The sequence below is a fragment of the Embiotoca jacksoni genome, unplaced genomic scaffold, assembly GCF_022577435.1.
Source record: "Embiotoca jacksoni isolate LCO1_2020_lvr unplaced genomic scaffold, fEmbJac1.0.p SCAF_5, whole genome shotgun sequence".
Taxonomy (NCBI): domain Eukaryota; kingdom Metazoa; phylum Chordata; class Actinopteri; family Embiotocidae; genus Embiotoca; species Embiotoca jacksoni.
Window position 1 is genome coordinate 17,107,573 of NW_027185403.1, and position 19,679 is coordinate 17,127,251.

At 41.1% G+C, this 19,679-nt stretch overlaps 2 protein-coding genes across 3 annotated transcripts; one reads left to right on the top strand and one right to left on the bottom strand.

Annotated features, from left to right (window-relative positions):
- On the bottom strand, positions 1-8,378 carry phf6 (PHD finger protein 6). Of its 2 annotated transcripts, none has more exons than XM_069171133.1 (11): positions 8,041-8,378; positions 5,338-5,499; positions 4,933-5,034; positions 3,286-3,419; positions 2,953-2,999; positions 2,475-2,635; positions 2,228-2,371; positions 2,032-2,136; positions 1,791-1,924; positions 965-1,108; positions 1-844 (listed from the first exon to the last, which is right to left on the bottom strand). In XM_069171133.1, exons 1-10 carry the CDS (start codon positions 8,167-8,169, stop codon positions 979-981), a joined length of 1,248 nt encoding a protein of 415 aa, XP_069027234.1. In that variant the 5' UTR covers positions 8,170-8,378; the 3' UTR covers positions 1-844; positions 965-978. The 2 variants fall into 2 exon arrangements, with proteins under 2 accessions (XP_069027234.1, XP_069027233.1); XM_069171132.1 differs by having other exon boundaries at positions 979-1,108; positions 8,041-8,367.
- Positions 8,379-10,900: 2,522 nt separating this feature from the next.
- Positions 10,901-18,601, top strand: cab39l1 (calcium binding protein 39, like 1). The gene is made up of 9 exons (XM_069171076.1): positions 10,901-11,227; positions 11,753-11,900; positions 11,986-12,150; positions 12,361-12,479; positions 14,085-14,253; positions 14,338-14,397; positions 14,482-14,547; positions 14,671-14,814; positions 15,224-18,601. The coding sequence occupies exons 2-9, from the start codon at positions 11,784-11,786 to the stop codon at positions 15,413-15,415; spliced, it is 1,032 nt and encodes a 343-aa protein (XP_069027177.1). The 5' UTR covers positions 10,901-11,227; positions 11,753-11,783; the 3' UTR covers positions 15,416-18,601.
- The last annotated feature ends 1,078 nt before the right edge of the window (positions 18,602-19,679 follow it).

Consider the following 19,679-nt stretch of genomic DNA (forward strand, 5'->3'; position numbering starts at 1 on the left):
TAAACGTGTAAAATAAAAATATTTTCTATTCCAATCATTCATGGATACATTTGTTGAGATACAAGTAACAGTACATCAAACAAAGTCAAGCCAACTCCTCTAAAGGGCTCTACTTTACCCTTTAGCAGCTAAATAAAAAACGCCACCTTTAACAGTGGGCAAATCCAAGTGCATGCTGGCAAAACCTGTAATTGTGACTGTTTGAAATCCACATATTCAAAAGTACTCATGATGATAATACAGTAGCAAAATATTACATATCAAGAAAGAAAGAAAGGCTAACATGAAAAGAGTATTCTTAAGACATGATTACAGAAACAAGGTAATCAAACTGCACGACTTCATAGAGACTAGTAACAAACAGACCCCTCTTAAAAGGAAGTCCTTTCGAAACTAAGGAAGAGGAAGAATGTTTCAACTCTCAGCAAGTGTAGGTCATGTCGTCAGTGGGGACATGGGCAGTGAGTGACAATCAAAAGATCAGTCCATCGGCTCTCCTTCACGGCATTAACAAGTGTGTTTAAAATTGAGCCTACGACAGCATCTTGGGGAAGTTTAGCCGCGGCTCCTCATGATGCTGCAGCTGTCCAGTGCTCTGCAGCACCGGCAGTCTGTCAAAAGCTCGGTCAGTCAACTCAAAACAGGGTTTCATGAAGAGGACATCTGGTGCACATCGAGACATCGTGTCCATTTACTGGAAGAAACCGTGTGAAAGACTCCTGGCAGCTCGTAGACCACGACTTTTGTGAATAGGCTAAGATTTAGAATAAAAAAATATCTCTTCCACGATTTTACATTTTTCTGTCTCCCCCTCCTCCCCCACGTCTCCCCTATTGGATCAAACCTGCAAAAAAAAGAACAACAAAAACTTGAAATGTTTACATTTACTGCAATTCCGCTGCTACTGGAGGAAAACTACATTGATTAAGGTTTAACAATATTGTTTTGTGTGTAACAACCATACCACTGATGCAGTACCTAGTTGCCATTCACTTGTGTTGATGGTGTTCCTCCGTGGTCGATGGCCGCCCTCTCTCTACTGCGATTCTCTCGCTCCTCGTCTTCCTCATCCCTCTCCTCATTTCCGCTGTGGTTCTTGCAGTATAGTCTGAAATAAAACACACACAGTGGGGCTTGTAAGTACGAAAATACAGTAATACAAATTAATACAAGCAGCTCAAACCAGCGATCACTTGAACGTTCTGAGAAGGTTTCTGCAGTGCAGGATTTATAAATAAATGAATATCTGTTCCATTCAAGCTGATACCAAACGATATCTCACAATGCACTCAGCATGTTTATCAGATCTGAAGGATACGGTCATGTGTTTTGTCAAGCTGCACTAAAACTAAAGAGTTTAAGGCATAAAACCCTGCGAACACCTTTAATCTCAGCCTCATGCTTAGTTATGATTACAGAATTGAGAAGAAAGGGGTGAGATTATGATTGAGAGTTGCTCGATTTATGATTCAGTCATACCAGAAAATGCTGCCTGTTACAAAATATAATGTATAAAATGTAAACTACTAATCATTCTGACAAAAGCATTAATCAGCTTTGTGATTCAGCAACCGATTTAAGAATCAAGTTCAAGAAATAATGACAACTTTTTTGACGATTACGTGGACAACTTGACAACAAAGTGCAAATGATTGAGTGGTAACTATTCCTGTCAATATGAAGAGAAAATCTCTGGAACAAATACATAAAACAGTCAAAAGATATTTGTCTCGACCTGTTTGTGAAGTGACAGTGTTTATTAAATGGAGATCTTTAGTGGGTTTGCTCACTTGTAGATTCCACGCGCCATGTTTTCGATGTACTTGGCTTTGTCCTGCAGGCCGCAGTGATAGTGGTAGGTCTTCACACACGCTTTGATTTCACACCCGATGGTGGCACCCAGCTGAGTGCAGAGTGTGCATTTCTGCAAAAACAATAAGACAATTTAATAAATTAAATCATAAAAAAAAAGAAAAAAAGATTTGAAACCCAAAACAGTTATTTAAAGTGCTGTTGCATCCGTCTCCTCACCATTCTTTTGCCTCTCTTGATTTCCTGGATGACGGTTTTCACGTCAAAGTTTCCAAATTCAGCCCGTGATGTCGTGGTCAGCTGTACGGTCCCCGATGAAAAAAGCTGCGCGGGATCAGAAATCACAGAGAAATGCAAGTGTTTGTACTTCAAATGCACATTTGCAGAACAGGCTGCAAACAGACGACAGTCTTACCATGCACTTGTAGTGTGCGGCCACTTTTTTGGAGTTATCTGTATGAAGCATGCCTCTCGTTTCGTTCTCTTCCTCGCCAGCGTGGCAGAAGCCACAGCGCTGGCCTCCATCTCCTGGGCTGGCCCGCAGAGGTGACCTGTCCCGCTAAAACACAGTACAACGTTCAGAAAATATCACCACCGTCCACACACAGCTAGCAGACCGTCCACGTCCGTGTCACAGATGGTGTTTGTGAACGTAGCCTTACGTGGGAGGAGCTCTCTTCGTCTGCAGCCTGCGAGGAGGTGGAGCGCGTTTCTTCTGACTGGCCACGAGATCCGACCTTAGCCCTCACTTTCTCAAACCTTCCCCTGCCTCTACTTTGTGGAGGTGATGAGTCTGAATCATTGGCCACTGCTCCTTCCTCATCTGAGGACAAACCAACATCAAGACAAACAATAACTAATTAAAGCAAAGGAGCATGCAAATGGGTGCATTGAAAAAAAAAAACAAGATCAGGAACTAATTTCATTATAAACGTCAAGCGCAAAGTAAATAATTAAGGCAATTACTGTAAGACTATGTTTTGTGATTATAATTTCTTATTTCAATGATAAATATCACCTTGAGGCGGCCTTGTGGTGAACTAAATTACTATACAGCTAACAAAAAAAAATGTCTGTCCTTTGAATTTGTTTTATAACTGAGGAAAAACAGCAGCAAATCGCTGTTAAAACATACTTTACCTTGAATCCCATCCTGAGAAGCATCCCGGTGTTTGCAACAGTAAACACTACAGTTAGGAAGGAAAGACAGAACTTCATTAAAATGATTCTGCCGCTGCGGTTTTCATCTCGCAGCCCAAAAACATCCAAGTTAAGTTAACGGGCGTCTCTAGATGCTGGTGGTGTGAATGTGAGCATGAACATCTGTCTCTACGCGACCTTCCCATCGGGCCCCCTGCTGTTCCCCAACACCAGCTGGGACCTCTCATCCTCCCAAATGAGCAGGGACAGCTAATGAGAGCTTTATTTATTGTACATGAATGTGCGGATGAGTCCGGAGGTGACGTAACTTACAGGTAAATCCCTTGCGAGGGATTCTCTTTGATCTGCGCCTTGTCCTTCACGGCACAGTAATAGTGATACGTCCTCCGGCACGTCTTGACATCGCAGCCGATGGTGGCGCCGGCTCGGTGACATGAAGAGCACATCTGACCAGGAAGAAAACAAAACGGCAACTTTCAGGAAAACGGCCAAACGCACGCAGTTCAAAACCTTCTATTTTCATTCAAAATGTTAATTTAATTAGTAATGAGATTCAATTTAACTGTCTTTAGTCATTTTTCTAACTTAGAATTTAAGGATTTATTTTTCCTCATTATGTATAATACACCGGACATTTAAACTCAAATTAAAACATGGCATTGAAATTGATTGTACCTTGAGTTGTGGGAGATTATAGCATTTTTTTTTTTTACTCATTTCTGACATTTTACAGACAAAACTATGATTGACTATGATCTTAATAAATCAAGATAATAAAGAAAATTGTGATTAACAATAATAAAAAAATAAACATAATTACACTGACAAATAAGGTTGGGAAATAAAATAAAATAAAGCCATTTTAAAATCTATGTAAATTAGGAATATAATTAGGAATATCTAAACGCATGATGTGTAGTTTTAAGTGGATTAAAGTAAAAAAAAAAAAAACTACATAAATATTTGAAGAAAGAATGTAAGTATGCATCTTGCTTACATATTATGTGTATGAGTGAACACTGTGGTATGAAAATTTTACAGCAGCAGATAATTATTTTCCTGATTTATTACTCTGTCGAATACTTTTAGGAATAATTGACTTGACTTGGTCTTTAAATGCCAGAGAATGGTGACAGGTTTTGACCTGTGTTTCTCAAAGCCTGATGTGCAGCAGAAAGTATTTGGTTTTGTCCTGACCAACAGTTCACAGACAAAACTGAAGAAACCAGAAAATTTGCAGCTGGAATTAAAGACTTTTAGCAAAATTAATGCATCTTCGATCATTTGACTTATCGTTGCAGAACTAGAACATTTCAAATAAATAATAAACATTCATGTTTGCTCGTGGTTTCACTAGTAGAAGGTGAAATAAATAAAAAAGACGTAAAACTGATACTAATTCACTGAAATTTCTCACTATTCTGACATTTACATGCAGGAACAACAAATACATTCAAGTGCAGCACAGACTTACAGTCATCACATATATACATATTTCCAGTGTCAGAACAGATCAAAGGTCTCAGGTCCAAGTTTTTTTTTTAACAGTTTGTCAAATTGAGGCACGAACCATAACCTGTGGGTTTCAAATCTTTTATTTGATGACAAAAGCTGATATTTCCAAGATAAAACACGATCTGATTTAATGCCACCAGTTAATATCAATACTAGTAATTATCTAAACACACAAACACTGTGTCAAAAGGGAGACAGCATAAATGTGTGCATCATTATTATCTGACTTAACTGCTTTTTAACCTCCCCATATATGCAGTGTTTCCTCAACAATAAACGTACATTTTAATCCACTCTGTCATCTAAATGTGTCACTTTATAAATGCATGAACATAAATACACGATAAAACCTGAAGAATCGAAGTCACAGAGCTCAACTTCATGACCTTAAAACACTCACACACTTCTTTCTCATTAAAGATGACCTGAGGTTAATCTACTCACCAATTTATTTCCCCTCTTGATCTCCTTTTTCACGTCCTCGACGGAGAATCCTCCGATGTTGTCACTGTCTGAGTGTGACGTGACCAGAGCCGAAGAGAAAAGCTGCAAAAGACATTCATAAATTTTTTTTATTACAAATTGGTTTTGTGCTGTGTGTTATATGACGATTACAATGATAACACATCAACAATATGTTCATTTTTATTCATATTAACTACTACTTTCCCCAAAATTGGGTGCCTTTAGATAAATAGTGGGAGAAGGCTTTGTCCCTTTATTTAATGTAGAATTTCTGATGGCTCAACAGAAAACATACACACACATGGGCTGAACTGTTCACTCTTTTGTATACAAGACATGTGCTTGAAGGATCAGAGGCGGAGAGGTTGCGTGTGCTCTCCTCACCATGCACTTATGGTGGGCTGCCACCTTCTGGCCGTCAGACAGCAGCAGCTGCCCGCAGTCCTTGTCCCGGTCGGTTCTGCAGAAGGCACATTTAGGCAGCCGCGTCGCAGCGCCTTTCCTCGGTCCTGACATCACCAAAGGCTTCGCTGCGCACCCAAGAGTCTAATTAAAAAATAAATAACAGCACAGACATGAAAGAGAGAACGACAGGATAGCTTTGCATTACACGGCTTTTAAGAAGATATGATCAAAGCCATTTGAAAAAGAACACAATTGTCCACTTTACTAAATCTTAAAAAATGCTTTGATACACATCTCGCTGATTCATACGGGATGCAATCACATGTGTTTATTATCTGAGAGACACCCAGACGACTTGGCAATGTAGGTATGAAATACCTACAAATAACAAAATATATTCTCTGTTGATTAATCTGACGCTTATTTTCTTGATTAATCAATTAGCTGTTTGGTTTTTAAAAAGTCTGAAAATGGTAAAATATTGTTGACCAATGTTCCCCAAAACCTAGGGACGAGGTTAAAATGTCTTGTCGATCAACCAAAAGATTTTTAGTTTAATTTCATGCAAGACTAAAGGATCCAGAAAATATTATATATAAATATACATTTTAAGAAGCTGGAATAAGATAATTTTAGCATTTGTCCATAAAAAAATTAAATAAAATTTTCAAAATAAGTTGTCCATTAATTTTCTGTTGATTAATAATTTAATTAATCGATGGAGCTCTCGTCAGAAGTCAATGATGAAAAAGAAGACCCTTCTTATTATCAGCAAGCTTAGCTGTTGATTTGCTCATAATTTATGTAAATCTGTCCGACTGTCCGTCCGCGGTCCGAGTTGCCAAACATTCCTAACGGATTCTGTTGAGACTAAACTTTGTTCTGGAAATCAGGTTTTCTCTCGTCTCACCAGAAGGAAAGAAGTGAGCGCTGCGGAGTAAAAACTAAAGAACTCTGGAAAGGAGCCACGAGAAACTCTTTCCCAGAAGCAGCTGGAGACAAAACTTTGACTCAACTACAACTTCAGGCAACTTCAAAATGGAGCGAGGAAAGTCTCAACCGAACAGCTCCGTGTCCTGAAAACACTTTTGAAGAGTTGCTCAGCAAATCGTCTTGATGGATCACACGGACGTCAGCTTCAAATCCCTTGTTTAATTTAAACTGATTGAATTGATGAATCATTGTTTTCTTTATGAATCCAAAGGTGCAAGATCAGTGTGTTTAAATTGAGCGTCCTAAAATGCGGGCCGACATCAGAACTGCGCGATATGCTGACTTTTGTGTGAGGTAGGCCGTCAAAAAGGATGATGTGTCATGGCTGAAGACAATACTGCTGTAGTCACGCAGCACTGAATCAGACGAAACAGGAGGGGAAACCAGCAGACGATGAACCTGGTGGGCCAGATCTGATGAGAGCCAGGTTACTCTTGATGACAGCACACAAACCCCCGGGAGGAGTTCTTCTGCAAATGATGCAACATGTTCCCTATTTTGAATAAAGCGTCTGCACCAGTATCCCTGCTCATCTCATCTGACCCAACTCGCCGGTGTCCACTTTTCTGAAGAAGAAAAATATATTATTCAGCGGAATATGTGTAAATTTTACTCCGTTTCTTGTGATAAGCAGTGAAAGCGTGTACATCTCTAAAGAGTTGGGATGATTTGTATTGTTGTTGTTGTTGTTTTGCATCATTTTCAGCTGCATTTTTAATTTCACATTTTAGATGTGTGCTAATCAGCATTTTCTTAAAATACGTGCACAAATCGGCTGCATATCCAATCAATTCTCAGATGAGTGGATCAAACCTCCACCTGTGAGCTGTCATGGGCAGACAGGCGCTGCTTCCTCTGGTCCATAATGTGCTGCGGGCGAAGCACGTACAATAAATGTGAGGATTAAAAACATCTACTCGATTCTTTCAAGTCCAGAAAACGAAAGTGGGTGTTTTATATATATAAATATATCTAAAATATATATATGTATATATAAAAAAAACAAATCACAATAGGGGTGTGCTGCGACGCCTTGATAGAGCCATTACAGCCATGATAGCAGGGCCAGGCTTTCACTGCGGCGGAGCTGAGGGCGCAAACACACGATACCGCCCGTGGAAATAACAACAAATGTGCTTTATTTGATCCTCTGCTCTTCTCTGGAAAAACAAACCAAGAAAACCTCGCATCGCAGGTTTTCACTACACGGCGACGATGTGGTGGATTTGTGACGAGAAGCAGCTCCAAAAAAAAAAACCATACAACGTGCCTCAAATTTCTCCGACAAAGTTTTGAATTAAAGGGGGTGTGTGTCTGTTTCTCCACCAAACTACCGACAACTGAAAACTATTTTCCCCTCAGAGCATCTTCAACGCCCCGACATGTTTCCTCCCGGGGCCTGTTCGTGGAGGAAAATAAAGGTCGGCGGCGGGGAAATGTGACTTCTTTCGAAACGACTGTTCGTGCCGAAAAGAGAAGAGCTGCGAATATTTCCCTTTAAATGTGGTGAATTAACATGACAGGCGCGGGTCTTCGCAGACCGTTTCGAAGTGAAGAGGCGCCATACGTGATGTGTCCCCGAGAAAAGAGCAGCTCGGCGCGGACGGCAGCAAAACGGCCCGGAGACGACAACAGGCCACGAAACACAGCGGAGACCGGAGAGCCGCGGACACACGGCCCGCGTCTTACCTGCTGGCGTGATCTGATCTCGCCGAAGATGGTACCGACGGAGGAAAAGTGGTCCCCGGCCGACGACCGTGTTTCTTTCCGTCCTTCAGAAGTGATCGTGTGCTTTTTTTTTTTTTTTGCCATTAGCATCAAGCTAGCTGGCGTGACCGCGGCGGCGGGACATCCGGTTTGGGACTTTCAGAATAAAAGTCGTGTCGACGAGCGTATGTTGCAACGTTTGGAACGTGAAAAGATGCAGGAGGTCAAGAGTGCGCAGAATCCAGCCCGACTTTACAATTAAACTCGTGAAAATGACACACAGAAGTGTCAATAACCCAAAACAGATCAGACCCATGGGAAGCCATGTCCGATGCAGATTTGCATGAGGTTTAAAGGAGCTGTAAGCAATTTATTTTTTGTTCGATAAGTTTCAAATATTACAACATGAGTTATGGGTCTCCCGGTCCCTCTGATCTACAGTGAACAGAGAAGACATTTCCTGGTGTCCCGTTCCCACTTCATCCAATCAGGGGAGAGAACTGTGCTCAACTAAATTTCAGTGTATACCTCAGACTGTATAAAAAAAAAAAGTGGGCGAAGCCTTCACGTGTAATACCACCGAGGGCCACTAGGGGCTGGCTTCAATAAGCCTCTGGCTCCAAAGACATCCATTCAACTTGTCCCATGAAATACAAAGTCAATAAATGATTTTCCACAAGTCAATACGGTGTCATTAGCTGAATTCAGTCCTGATACGTGCTCCGACGGTCCATCTGAACATAAGTGTCAGGTGCAGGAGAGTTTCCGCCCTCCGACGGGCGTTGTGTCCTCAGGTTGTCAGTCAGATCCCGTCGCTCCTCGCCAGCTCATCCATATATGGTCACTTCTGGCTAAAAGAAGAATCAAGAACACGACGGCCGAAATATACAGCTTGGGTTCCCAACCCAGAGAGGTCACGGCCGGTTGCTGCTCGGTGTGTCCTTACCAAAGCGGAGCAGTGGACCTGACGAGTTCAGCGCTCAGAGATTGCACAACTAAATCTAAATAGTTGTCAGAAAAAAGATATGCAGTTGCATGGTTAACACTGCCTTTCGTTGGTGGAAAAATCTAATAGTTTTGAAGGGTTTTTAAAAGCAATAGCTGTACAGATATTTGTTATCCTACTAGGTTTGTTGGTGTTTTTTTTTTTTTTTTTTTTTTACCCTGATAGATTACATTGATTCATAACTGACTGGACACTTGTCATTTGTGACAGACCTCCGCTTGGTTGATTGTATAAGGAATAACGACAGCAGCTGGTATTGGCTGCAGTCCTGTGTGACCACTGAGCTTTCGTGTGGTGACGTGAGGAAACAGAGAGAGGAAGGAGAGGACTGTATTTACTTAATCTCCTTTAACAAACACGAATGTTGGATTTTATTTAAAGTAATATTTGCTGCAGCTCATTTTTGTCTGTTATCAGTTTATTCCAACCGTGGACTTTAAAGGTGACAGCATTACAAAATGATTTTGCAGCCCTTAGTTTGAAATGAAATAATAAAATAAATACTATTTATGTATAACAAGGGACCTAAGATTGATCCCTTTAGCACACCTTCAGTCACAGTACCGGTACTTCAGTTGAAGCCATTTACAGTTACAGTTTGAACTAGAAAGATATTGTTTGAACCATTTATAAACTGAACAATCAAAACCAGAAGAGTGCCTGTTTGACAACATGTTGTGACTGACGGGAATAAAAGACTTGGACATTACAGAAGGAAGTGCTGCACTGTGTTGGGTTTTCAAAGGAAGTCATCCAAATCATCAATAACGGCAGCAGAAGAAGTTGTTTTACTTTCACCTGGTGTGAAGCTGACTGCTGTTGGTGAAAGGTTGTATTGTTCTCCAGAAAGACACACGCTGTAGTTGTGAATCTGTAGGATTTTAGAAAGACAGGACATCTTAATAAAACAAATAAAATCAATATACAGCGCAAATAACACAGTTTAAAGTATAGTCTTGGAAAATGATACATTTTCTAAGCAGTGATGTTCGTCATAAACCTTTCGGTATAAATGACTTCACAAATATATGATTATGTAAGGACAAACCTCCTGAGGTTTTTCAGATTTTTTTTTTGTGCCGACATCTGGTTTCCTGCTTGTTTAGAAAATGCTGGAGGGTGATTTCCACCCACACTGTCTGTCATCAACTGTTGGTGGGAGCTGTGATGATATGGGCAGCATCTCGATATGATGAGAACCACAATATTCAACATGGTTGTACCTTCAGAGTTATGTCCTACGAGTCTGAGTCATTTGGGGACACAAACTTCATTTAATTAAATTGTTTGTTGAATTTATCCCGTCAAATGTGTTTTACAGATGCTTTTTTTTTTTTTTTTCGTATATTGAATTTTCTTGTGACTTTTGTGAATCATCAAAGGCAGCAATTGTTTTTACTGCAAACACAGAAATGTCTCATTGATATTGAAGTTTCGACGAGAAAAATACAACAAATATCCCTAATTCTAATAGATATTGTCCCGTGGGCTACTATACGTTTGGATTATATTCAATTTTAATTAAACAAATACAAATTAGATTCCATACACATCAGATTAGTCCGCGCGGCCTGTGAATTTACATGTTTCCCAACTCGTGTCGTTCTCGAAAATTCAGGTGCGCTTGATTTCGTCTCCGCGCCGGTCCGGTGGACCGCGGCGTCCCGCGGCGTCCCTTGAGAGCTTCGGTCTTTTCACCCACACGAGGAGACGCGAGCTTACGAAACACGCGCACCCGCAGCGGAGGGGGGCGTTTCCGCGAGTTCGATTCGGTCAACGTGATTGGCTGAATTTTGGTGCCAGTCATTTAGTACAGCAAAACATCCCCGCCCAGTGTCCCCGGGGACACGGAGAGGACGTCTGTTGGTGGACAGTCGAGAACAGGGAAGTGAAGTTATCGGACGGACTCGGGACAAAGTCGGCAAAGCTGGCAAGTTGGGCGACAACGGTCACGAGTACGGAGACTTTACATGACGTATGTCGGACATGAATGTCGTCCGTTTGAGCCACTTGTAGCTCCGGTTGGTGTTTTGAGGTTCACCGCCCTTCTGGGGACATTCAGAGGACCGACAGCGGATAAAGACAGAGGACACGGCTCCTAGCCCGCTAAGCTAACCTGTTAGCCGCCGGTCGTCTTTGAGCTTCAAAACTACGTTCAAGTCGGTGAGTCTCGACAGCCTGAACTAAATGTCTCATCGGCGTGGTGTGTGTTTCCTGCGGCCCCCCGTTGTCCAACTACGTCCCCCCGTTGTCCAACTACGTCCCCTCGTTGTCCAACTACGTCCCGTCGCTAGTTGTCTCGCTACAGCTAACTAGGTCACAAGCTAGCTAAACTCCGCCGACGAGCACGTCGGTACTTCAACGTGTTAAACACCGCACGTCCTTTTAAAAGTTTTATTATCCAAGTGGACAACTTGACGTTAACGTGCGACCTGCTCCTTCAGCGGAGCCGCTGGGAGCTCACGGTGGAGGACGTCGTGTTGTCTCCGAGAACGAGCTAACCCGACGCTAGCCGAGTCGGCTAGCTCTTCACCATGTTCACCATGATGTTCGTGATGTTTGATGTAACTCGGCTGCAGCTCTGCTCTTCCGTCAGCTCCTTCCTCCACCCGCGCAGAGGTGGAGGAAGTCGAGCCGCTTTGATTTGACGGTGACGGTTTGTTTTGAGTCCCTGTTTTATGTCCTCAGAGACCCGGGCTCGGACCGCCTGTCCTCAGCCATGCCTTTTCCTTTTGGGAAGTCTCAGAAAAGTCCGGCTGAAATCGTGAGGAGCTTGAAGGAGAATGTTGCTTACATGGAAAAGTTGGATGCCGGAGACAGCAAGAAGTGTGAGAAGGTCAGCAGATGTTTTTAACCCCGCTGACGAGAAATGTGACGTTCAGCTGATTGTCCTTCTGGTTGACTGGTTGTCCCTGTTAAAGGTCGCAGAGGAGGTGTCCAAAAACCTGGCTTTGCTGAAGGAGGTCCTCTGTGGGACAGGTGACAAAGAGCCTCAGACCGAGGCAGTGGCTCAACTCGCACAAGAGCTGTACAACACCAACCTCCTCATTGCTCTCATTGCAAACCTGCAGAAGATTGATTTTGAGGTGAAACAAATAAATGTACTTCTTTCAGCATCGCCTTTATTGGGTGGGGAGGGGGGTGGGGGTGGGAGGGTGGGGGAGGGTTGATTGATTTCTTTGCGCAGACATCCAATGATCAGCGGGATCTGAGCATCTATGACCAAAATCAAAAATATCTTTGCATACAAGCATTCAGTCAGCCGTTCGTTTGTCTGAGTGGTTGTTGTTTTACAGGGGAAGAAGGATGTGGTTCATTTGTTCAGCAACATTGTGAGACGTCAGATTGGCACTCGCACACCCACGGTAGAATACATCTCTACACACCCACAGATCCTCTTCATGCTTCTGAAAGGGTAAGTTCATCTTTTCAGTCTGCAGGAACTCTGTATTTGGTCGTTCGATGTTCAGCGTGAGTGCTTTATTTCTCCGCTTATATCTTGTTACTACAAAAACTAACGTGGCTGCTGTGTTTTACATTACTTGGTAAAACTTTTACTGGTAAACTCACCTTCCTCAAACGCGCCTTATGATTTTCTCCATTACACTGTATGAGTTTCAACAACTCCCGCATGAACAAGCGCGAACTTGTTGCATTCACCTGTGGGTTACCGGCGCAGATGGATGGAGTGATAGTGGAGTGCTGGTTTTACAGCTCTGACAAAACTGAGTCATCGCGCTCACTCGGAGAGCAGCCGTGTGTTACAGTTGCTCTGTGTTATCATCGACTGAAGCTGCTGTCAGTCGATCGAATGCTATCTTCGCTCGCTGCTGGTTCGGTGATGGATTTTATTCTGCTTTGTTTTTTAACTGTATTCCAGAGTGTCACATCTATAAAGAGGACTTTAATCGTCGGAAGCAGACGTCAAAACCTGATGTTTAATGTTGACGTGTTGGATCTTCCTGCTGCTGCTAATGAACTCTCTCCTGTCAAAATCTTTACATCGTCGCCCGATAGGGCCAGCAGTAATCAGTTTGCATAATCGTTGGAGCCGTTTCTATTCATCTGGATGAAACAAACCAAAATGTCAGATTTCAATCACTGTTTCCACAACGACATCATGTCGTTAAGCCCTTTTCTTCTTCTTCTTCTTCTTCTTCTTCTTCTTCTGTGGTTCAAAGGCACCTGAGTGTCTTGATTATTGGTACCTTTTGTTATCAGTACTTTCTTTGTATATTTTAGTAATAGTTTAGTACTTGGGCTGTAATTTATGTCATGTCTGCTCTGCTCAGTTAAAGGCAAACAGAAATGTATTTTTTTTATTTGGATGTTTAATGCCAGGAAGTGGCTCTTTTTCTTTAAAAGCTTTATGTATTTCATTAAACGGTTAAACTTACACTTAACCACTTAATGCCAGCTGTGACTCAGATGGTTGCGTACTAGTTGTGAGGCTGGTGGTTCAGTCCTAAATTCCTCCGATAAACATCTGTGTGTGTGTGTGTGTGTGTGTGTGTGTGTGTGAGAATGGTTAATTAGGAAGGACATTTTAGTTGATCATTATCTATTGCACAAATAATTGCAGTTAACAATTTGATTGTCCTTGCCTGGTCACTATCATGGTAATTGATCTACACTTTTATAATGCATTTTACCATAATAATGGTTCACATAGAAAGGAAAAATGAAAGCACTATTTAAACTATTAAGTTAAAAAGGTGCTGTAAAAGTGTAAACCAATTACCATCGTACAATGAAAGGGACCAGACAAGGACAATTAAATTATTAATTGTAATTATTTGTATCTGTAATCATCAACTAGAATTTCATGATCACAACAGCCGTCAGCAGAACTATCTTCATCTCGCCTTGAAAAATAAGGCCAATAAATGTCTTTTTCATCAATATAAATCCAAATGTAATGTTTGATTAACAGCGATAAAGTCATTAGGGTGGATTTTTTTGATGAATTCTGGTGATGTGTGTAACTGCACTTGGACCTGACATGTGTTAACCTGTACAGATATGAGAGCGCTGAAGTGGCTCTTAACTGTGGCATGATGTTGAGGGAGTGTCTGCGTCACGAGCCCTTGGCGAGGACTCTGCTCTTCTCTGAAGAGTTGTACTGCTTCTTCCGTTATGTGGAGCTCTCAACCTTCGACATCGCCTCAGATGCTTTCGCCTCATTCAAGGTATTCTCATATATTTTCTTTCTAACGGCAGCGTCGACATACGAACGGTTGTCAGCTAACATCTTGGTCTCTATTCCCACTCAGGATCTTCTCACCAGACACAAGATAATGTGTGCAGATTTCCTGGAGAACAATTATGACAGGGTGAGCTTTCTATTGTGGATTTTGATGTTTAATTGAAGGACGTGCTTCTTCGGGTGCCTAACGTACTTTTTAAATGTCCATCAGGTGTTCACGGAGTACGAAAAGCTTCTGCATTCTGACAACTACGTCACCAAACGGCAGAGTTTGAAGGTACTCGCACCGACTCTGTCAAATCCAAACCGCTGTTAAACCTTTGAGCTACAGACTCTAGTTTAACTGACGTGCTTTCTTGCTTTATTTGTTTGTGCATTGATTCAATCAAATGTTTTTCAGCTCCTTGGAGAACTTCTCCTGGACAGACACAACTTCACCGTCATGACAAAGTACATCAGTCGGGCAGAGAACTTGAAACTGATGATGAACTTGCTCCGAGATAACAGCCGAAACATCCAGTTTGAAGCTTTCCACGTCTTCAAGGTGCGTAAAAATAATGTGTATTATGAGTGCTCGGGTTGGCCGATGTCTACAGAGAACCATCGCAAGGACGATGACATGGACGGGAGGGGGGGGCCAGAAAGGTAGTTACTTTATTATGATTAAGAAATCATGTTTAGAGTATTTGTAAGCTCAGTTGTGGGGAGGGGGAACAGTGGCTGGCTCCCATCACGATGACAGTCAGCCATCTGATGGACGATGGTATCGTCCCTCATCAGAGCCATATTGTCAGATTGTGAAAAGTTACATAAATGTTTCAGAAGCAAACTGCTGCTTTCTGAAATTGGTAGAATTTTGAATGTAGTGGTCTAAAGAGACTTTTTGGCCAATATGGCCTCCGGATTTTAGAAGAAAAATCATCGTTTCACGTAATCCTTCCGTGTCTTCAAAGGTATTCGTCGCGAACCCCAACAAGACTCAGCCCGTGCTGGACATACTGCTGAAGAACCAGACCAAGCTTGTGGAGTTCCTGGGCCACTTCCAGACAGACAGATCTGAGGATGAGCAGTTCTGCGACGAGAAAAACTATCTGATCAAGCAGATCCGGGACCTGAAGAGACCCACAGCGCCCGAGGAGGCCTAACACTGCGGGGGACGACTGCTCTGTCAGGTGGTAGATTTTAGAGGTGGTGGTTGGAGCTGCAGAGGGCTGAGTCTGAAAAACATGCTTCATTAAGAATTAATATTAAGTACAAAATATAGGAAAAAAAAAAACAAGTTAAGATTATTTCCTTCACTTTCTGGTTTAGTGTGGATGTGGAGGTGATTTCCATCCAGCAACCTGAGTGGGCCAAGAACTGTTATTTAAACCACAGTGCTTCTTCTTTAGCGATAATGAGATGCCTTTAGTTCGTTGTTGTAATGTTGGACCTTAAACTGTTACCCTAACACACACCGCCGCTGGCAGAGACCTTAGAACGACAGAAACGTCACACCGTTCACAGCCAACACGAGCTCTGAGGTGATCTCAAAAGTCCTTTTCCAGAACTTGTTTATATTTTAGAGATTGAAATGCTGAGAAGTAAATATATTATTTTTCTAAACCATTAAAAACCGTAGCTCTTCTCTCTCAACACTGCTTACTCTGGCTAATTGCTTAGGTTTTGGTTTATTGCCCTATTGTAAGCTTCTTTTTTTGTGTGCAGGGACTTAGATGATCTTTAGAAAAATGGCTTTGGCAGAGTGACATGTGGATCTTATTGGCCAGGTTAGCACATAGTAGTAATATCTGGAGAATAATGTGCAGTTATCAGGCTTCTGGTTGCATGTAGGAGGTTACAGTGGTCAGAAATGGACCCGCAGTGCTGCACTGCGATACATTAGCTTTCACAGGAGGAGAAAATCAAAACCATAGAAGAATCAATTAATTGTGCTGTGATTTTTTTTTTTTAGATTTTTTTTTTTTAGGCTGTGCTCAGCAACGCTTACATGACTGAAATAGAAACAAGGCATCAGATAATGCTACAGGGTGCCAGCCAACCATTCACGGCTAACACGGTCAGCCAGGATATACCGATTGATCTCACTGAGAGCACTCCATTTTTTTAATTTTTTTTTTGTAATGTACTGAGCACAGACAGCAAAGATTTAACAAAGCACAACACAAGAAACAACCCTGCTGTTCAGACCGAGGTGTCATAACATCATAATGATGTTACACTGTACATCTGTTATAATCATACCAGAGCACGACGGGGTATTTAAACATGATAAAAAGACTTCATACTGACTTACATCAGGCATCGTGTTCTCCTTGAATAATTTGACTCTTATTTTTTATTTGCCTCAAATTGAACATCTGCTCCTCTGGACTTAGACCGCAGTCAATGACTTTGTTCTTTGACTGCTTTAACTAAATCACTTGACACCTTAATTCCATGTAAGCAATAACTCATCCAAACAGTTAGTTCTTTTTAACTCAAAAGATGATGGCAAATACTAGAAAGTTGGGTTTTTGTATCTCCTTTGATATGATTATAATAATACACTGTAACATGTTGGTGATGCATCAGAAAGTCGGTTCAACATTGTCAGAGTAACCACACGCGCTGTTCCAACATGTACGAGTTTGTTTTGGACGATGAGCACTGAATCTGTTCCTCACATGCATCACTGTTTAGCTGCATTTCTTTAAAAGGACTCTGTTGAAAATAATTGCCTTACTTTTGCCATTTTTGTCATTTTAATGGCTGAAATTTGGGATTTCAAGATGTGTTGTCTGTGCAAAGTCTTTTAGGATATACCTCATGGGGTTTGAGTTTGCAAATGCTGTGTTCTACCTTTTCTTTCTCCTTGACAAAATATTTTATTTGACATTTTAAAATGCACAACAGTGGTTTGTATGCATGCCTAAATATGATATGTATCTATATCTATATCTATATCTATATATACCTATATCTAGATATAGATATAGATAGATATATCTAGATATATCTAGATATGTCTATATATATATCTAGATATAGATATATATATATGTTCAAACTTGAACAGGGACTGCAGCCTGGTTTCCGCAATGGAAAACTAGATTTTTAAACTTAAATATTTCATTGGGTGGTGCCGCACAAACGTTAATTCATAATGAATTGCAGCGTGGTACCTTGTAATGAATGTTGCCTTATTTAAAGACATTTGACGGATTGTAATGATCATGTTAAAAATCCAGACCTCTGAATTCGTTTTTTTTTTTTTTTTGAACCAAAGTCAATATGAAAAGGGTAAAAACATACATTTCAACCCCCAAATGCATCACTAGTTCCTTTCTCAGGTTCACACACAGAGTAGGTTTTTCCTCTAACTGCATTACGCTCCAAATGTGATCCTGTGAGTGTAAATATATTTTAATAGGCATCACTCAGAGTAGTTTTTCAGTTCTGGTTAACTGGCTTTTTTTTTTCCTTCTTTTTAATGGCAATACTGGTCAGTATCAGGCCGTTTAGGAGCCATAAAATAATTAGAGACCTCTGCTGTGAATGTGGTACATTATGCATGAATTGACTGAAGTCCTGCACACAGTACACTGTCATGTCATCAGTTTATGAAAGAAAGTTAGTCTGGAAGTGTGTTTGAGTCTCTTATAATATCTTGATGATATAAATTTCAAATTCTTTGTGACTCCATGATGTGAAACACAATTTTCTAGGACTATATAAATGCATTGGACATAACCCGCACAGATGGCAGTCAGTACTAACGTCTGCTTGTTATGAGCTCAAACAAACTGACTGATCTCTGTCAAACAGTTGATCCTTTGTAATAATGCCCAAGATTATGTGACTGCTGTGTAACAAAAGAATATAACTTTTTGAAGAATCAAGCTCCAAACTATTTTCTGATTGGGTGTGTAAATGTGTAAACCAGCTTTCTTAAAATTTAAGTTCAGTCATGACATGCACTTTGGGAAGGACACCAGGGGGAGCTGTTGGTAACAGTTGGCACCTTGCATTACTTGTACAAACAAAGCATTTCATGTTCCTATAACCCTACCTCCAATTATGAGTATATAAATCACTGGCAATATTATGTAGACATCAATTCAAATTCCTTAAGATCAGTACTATATATTTCATGATTTAGAGTTTTCTGTTTTGTGTTTCACTTTTTTTTTTTTTTTTTTTTTTTCTTTTTTACTCTGTTGCCTTCTTTTTTCCCCTTTCTCTTTCCACACTGGATATTTTATTTACCATGGGAGCGAATTATGTGTACATAACTTTATAAAGGATAAGTGAAGTGTGAAAACATTCATGATAATAAAACGTTACGGCAATTTGCTTGTGTTGCTTCAACACTTGATTAGGCCTCATTATTGTGGGACTACTCCTTAATTTGATTGTACCTGTTAGACCAAGACAACACCTTCATCCTTCTAATGGATGCTTCTCCTGTAATTTGATGATGTCATGGCAATTACCCGCATAGTTTCCCGTAACTTTAATCGAATCCACCTGAAGTTTATTTACACAAACGTGTTTTTTTGTAATACGGCTGCAGGGACGTGTGGGACTAAACCTGCTGTAATGGATTGTTTGGGACCACCAGGCGTCATCGGAAAACAAAGGGAACTTGTTTGCAAACAGTTGCTTATTTACACGCACAGCAGTTACAGAGCAACATTACCATTCAGTTGGAGACTTGTTTCATGCCACGCAGGGACGAACTCCAGTTTTTCTCTGTTTTCGGTCAAATATGTGTCTCTTTAGCTGCTAAATGCCACGAAGGTTTTTACTGAATGTCTTCTCATAACTGAGGCCAGGCAGCTGGTGGACAGTTGGCTTCTAGAGATTTTTCACTGAAAACAGCCGCCTGCTGCAGTTGAGAGTGACGCTATGGGAACATTTGATTGAGTGTTGAACAGTTCAACTTTGAGCTGAGACTCGTTATAAAGCTCCATCAGGCTGAGAAAAGCTGCAGATTCAGGTGAAACGTTGTCAGGGGATGGGTTGTAAAAAAAAAAAAAAAAGCTTTAAGTCATGGGTTGTCACAGACTTTTTAATCATATGGATTTTGTGTTTGCTTGTTGTGTCTGCAGAATCTAGTCGCATAGTTTCTGAAAAAAATCGTTACCCTTCACTCAGCTGTTCAGAAAAATACCTGCTGTAGCTGCCTTAGGTTCTAATTTATTAAACGGTTCTGCAGTGTTTTATAATTGTGGTTGGCCACGGTGCAAATATTTTTCTTGCCACCACAAACACAAGCACACAATCACATGTTTACATATGCTGCTAACGTTTTGCTCATTTGGTGAAGAGCTTCTTGGTAAAAACATTGAACCATGTCACACTCACGTTTTCACAAATGACAGGAAGCAACATCACTGCACAACCAAAACAGCATTTCCCAGCAAG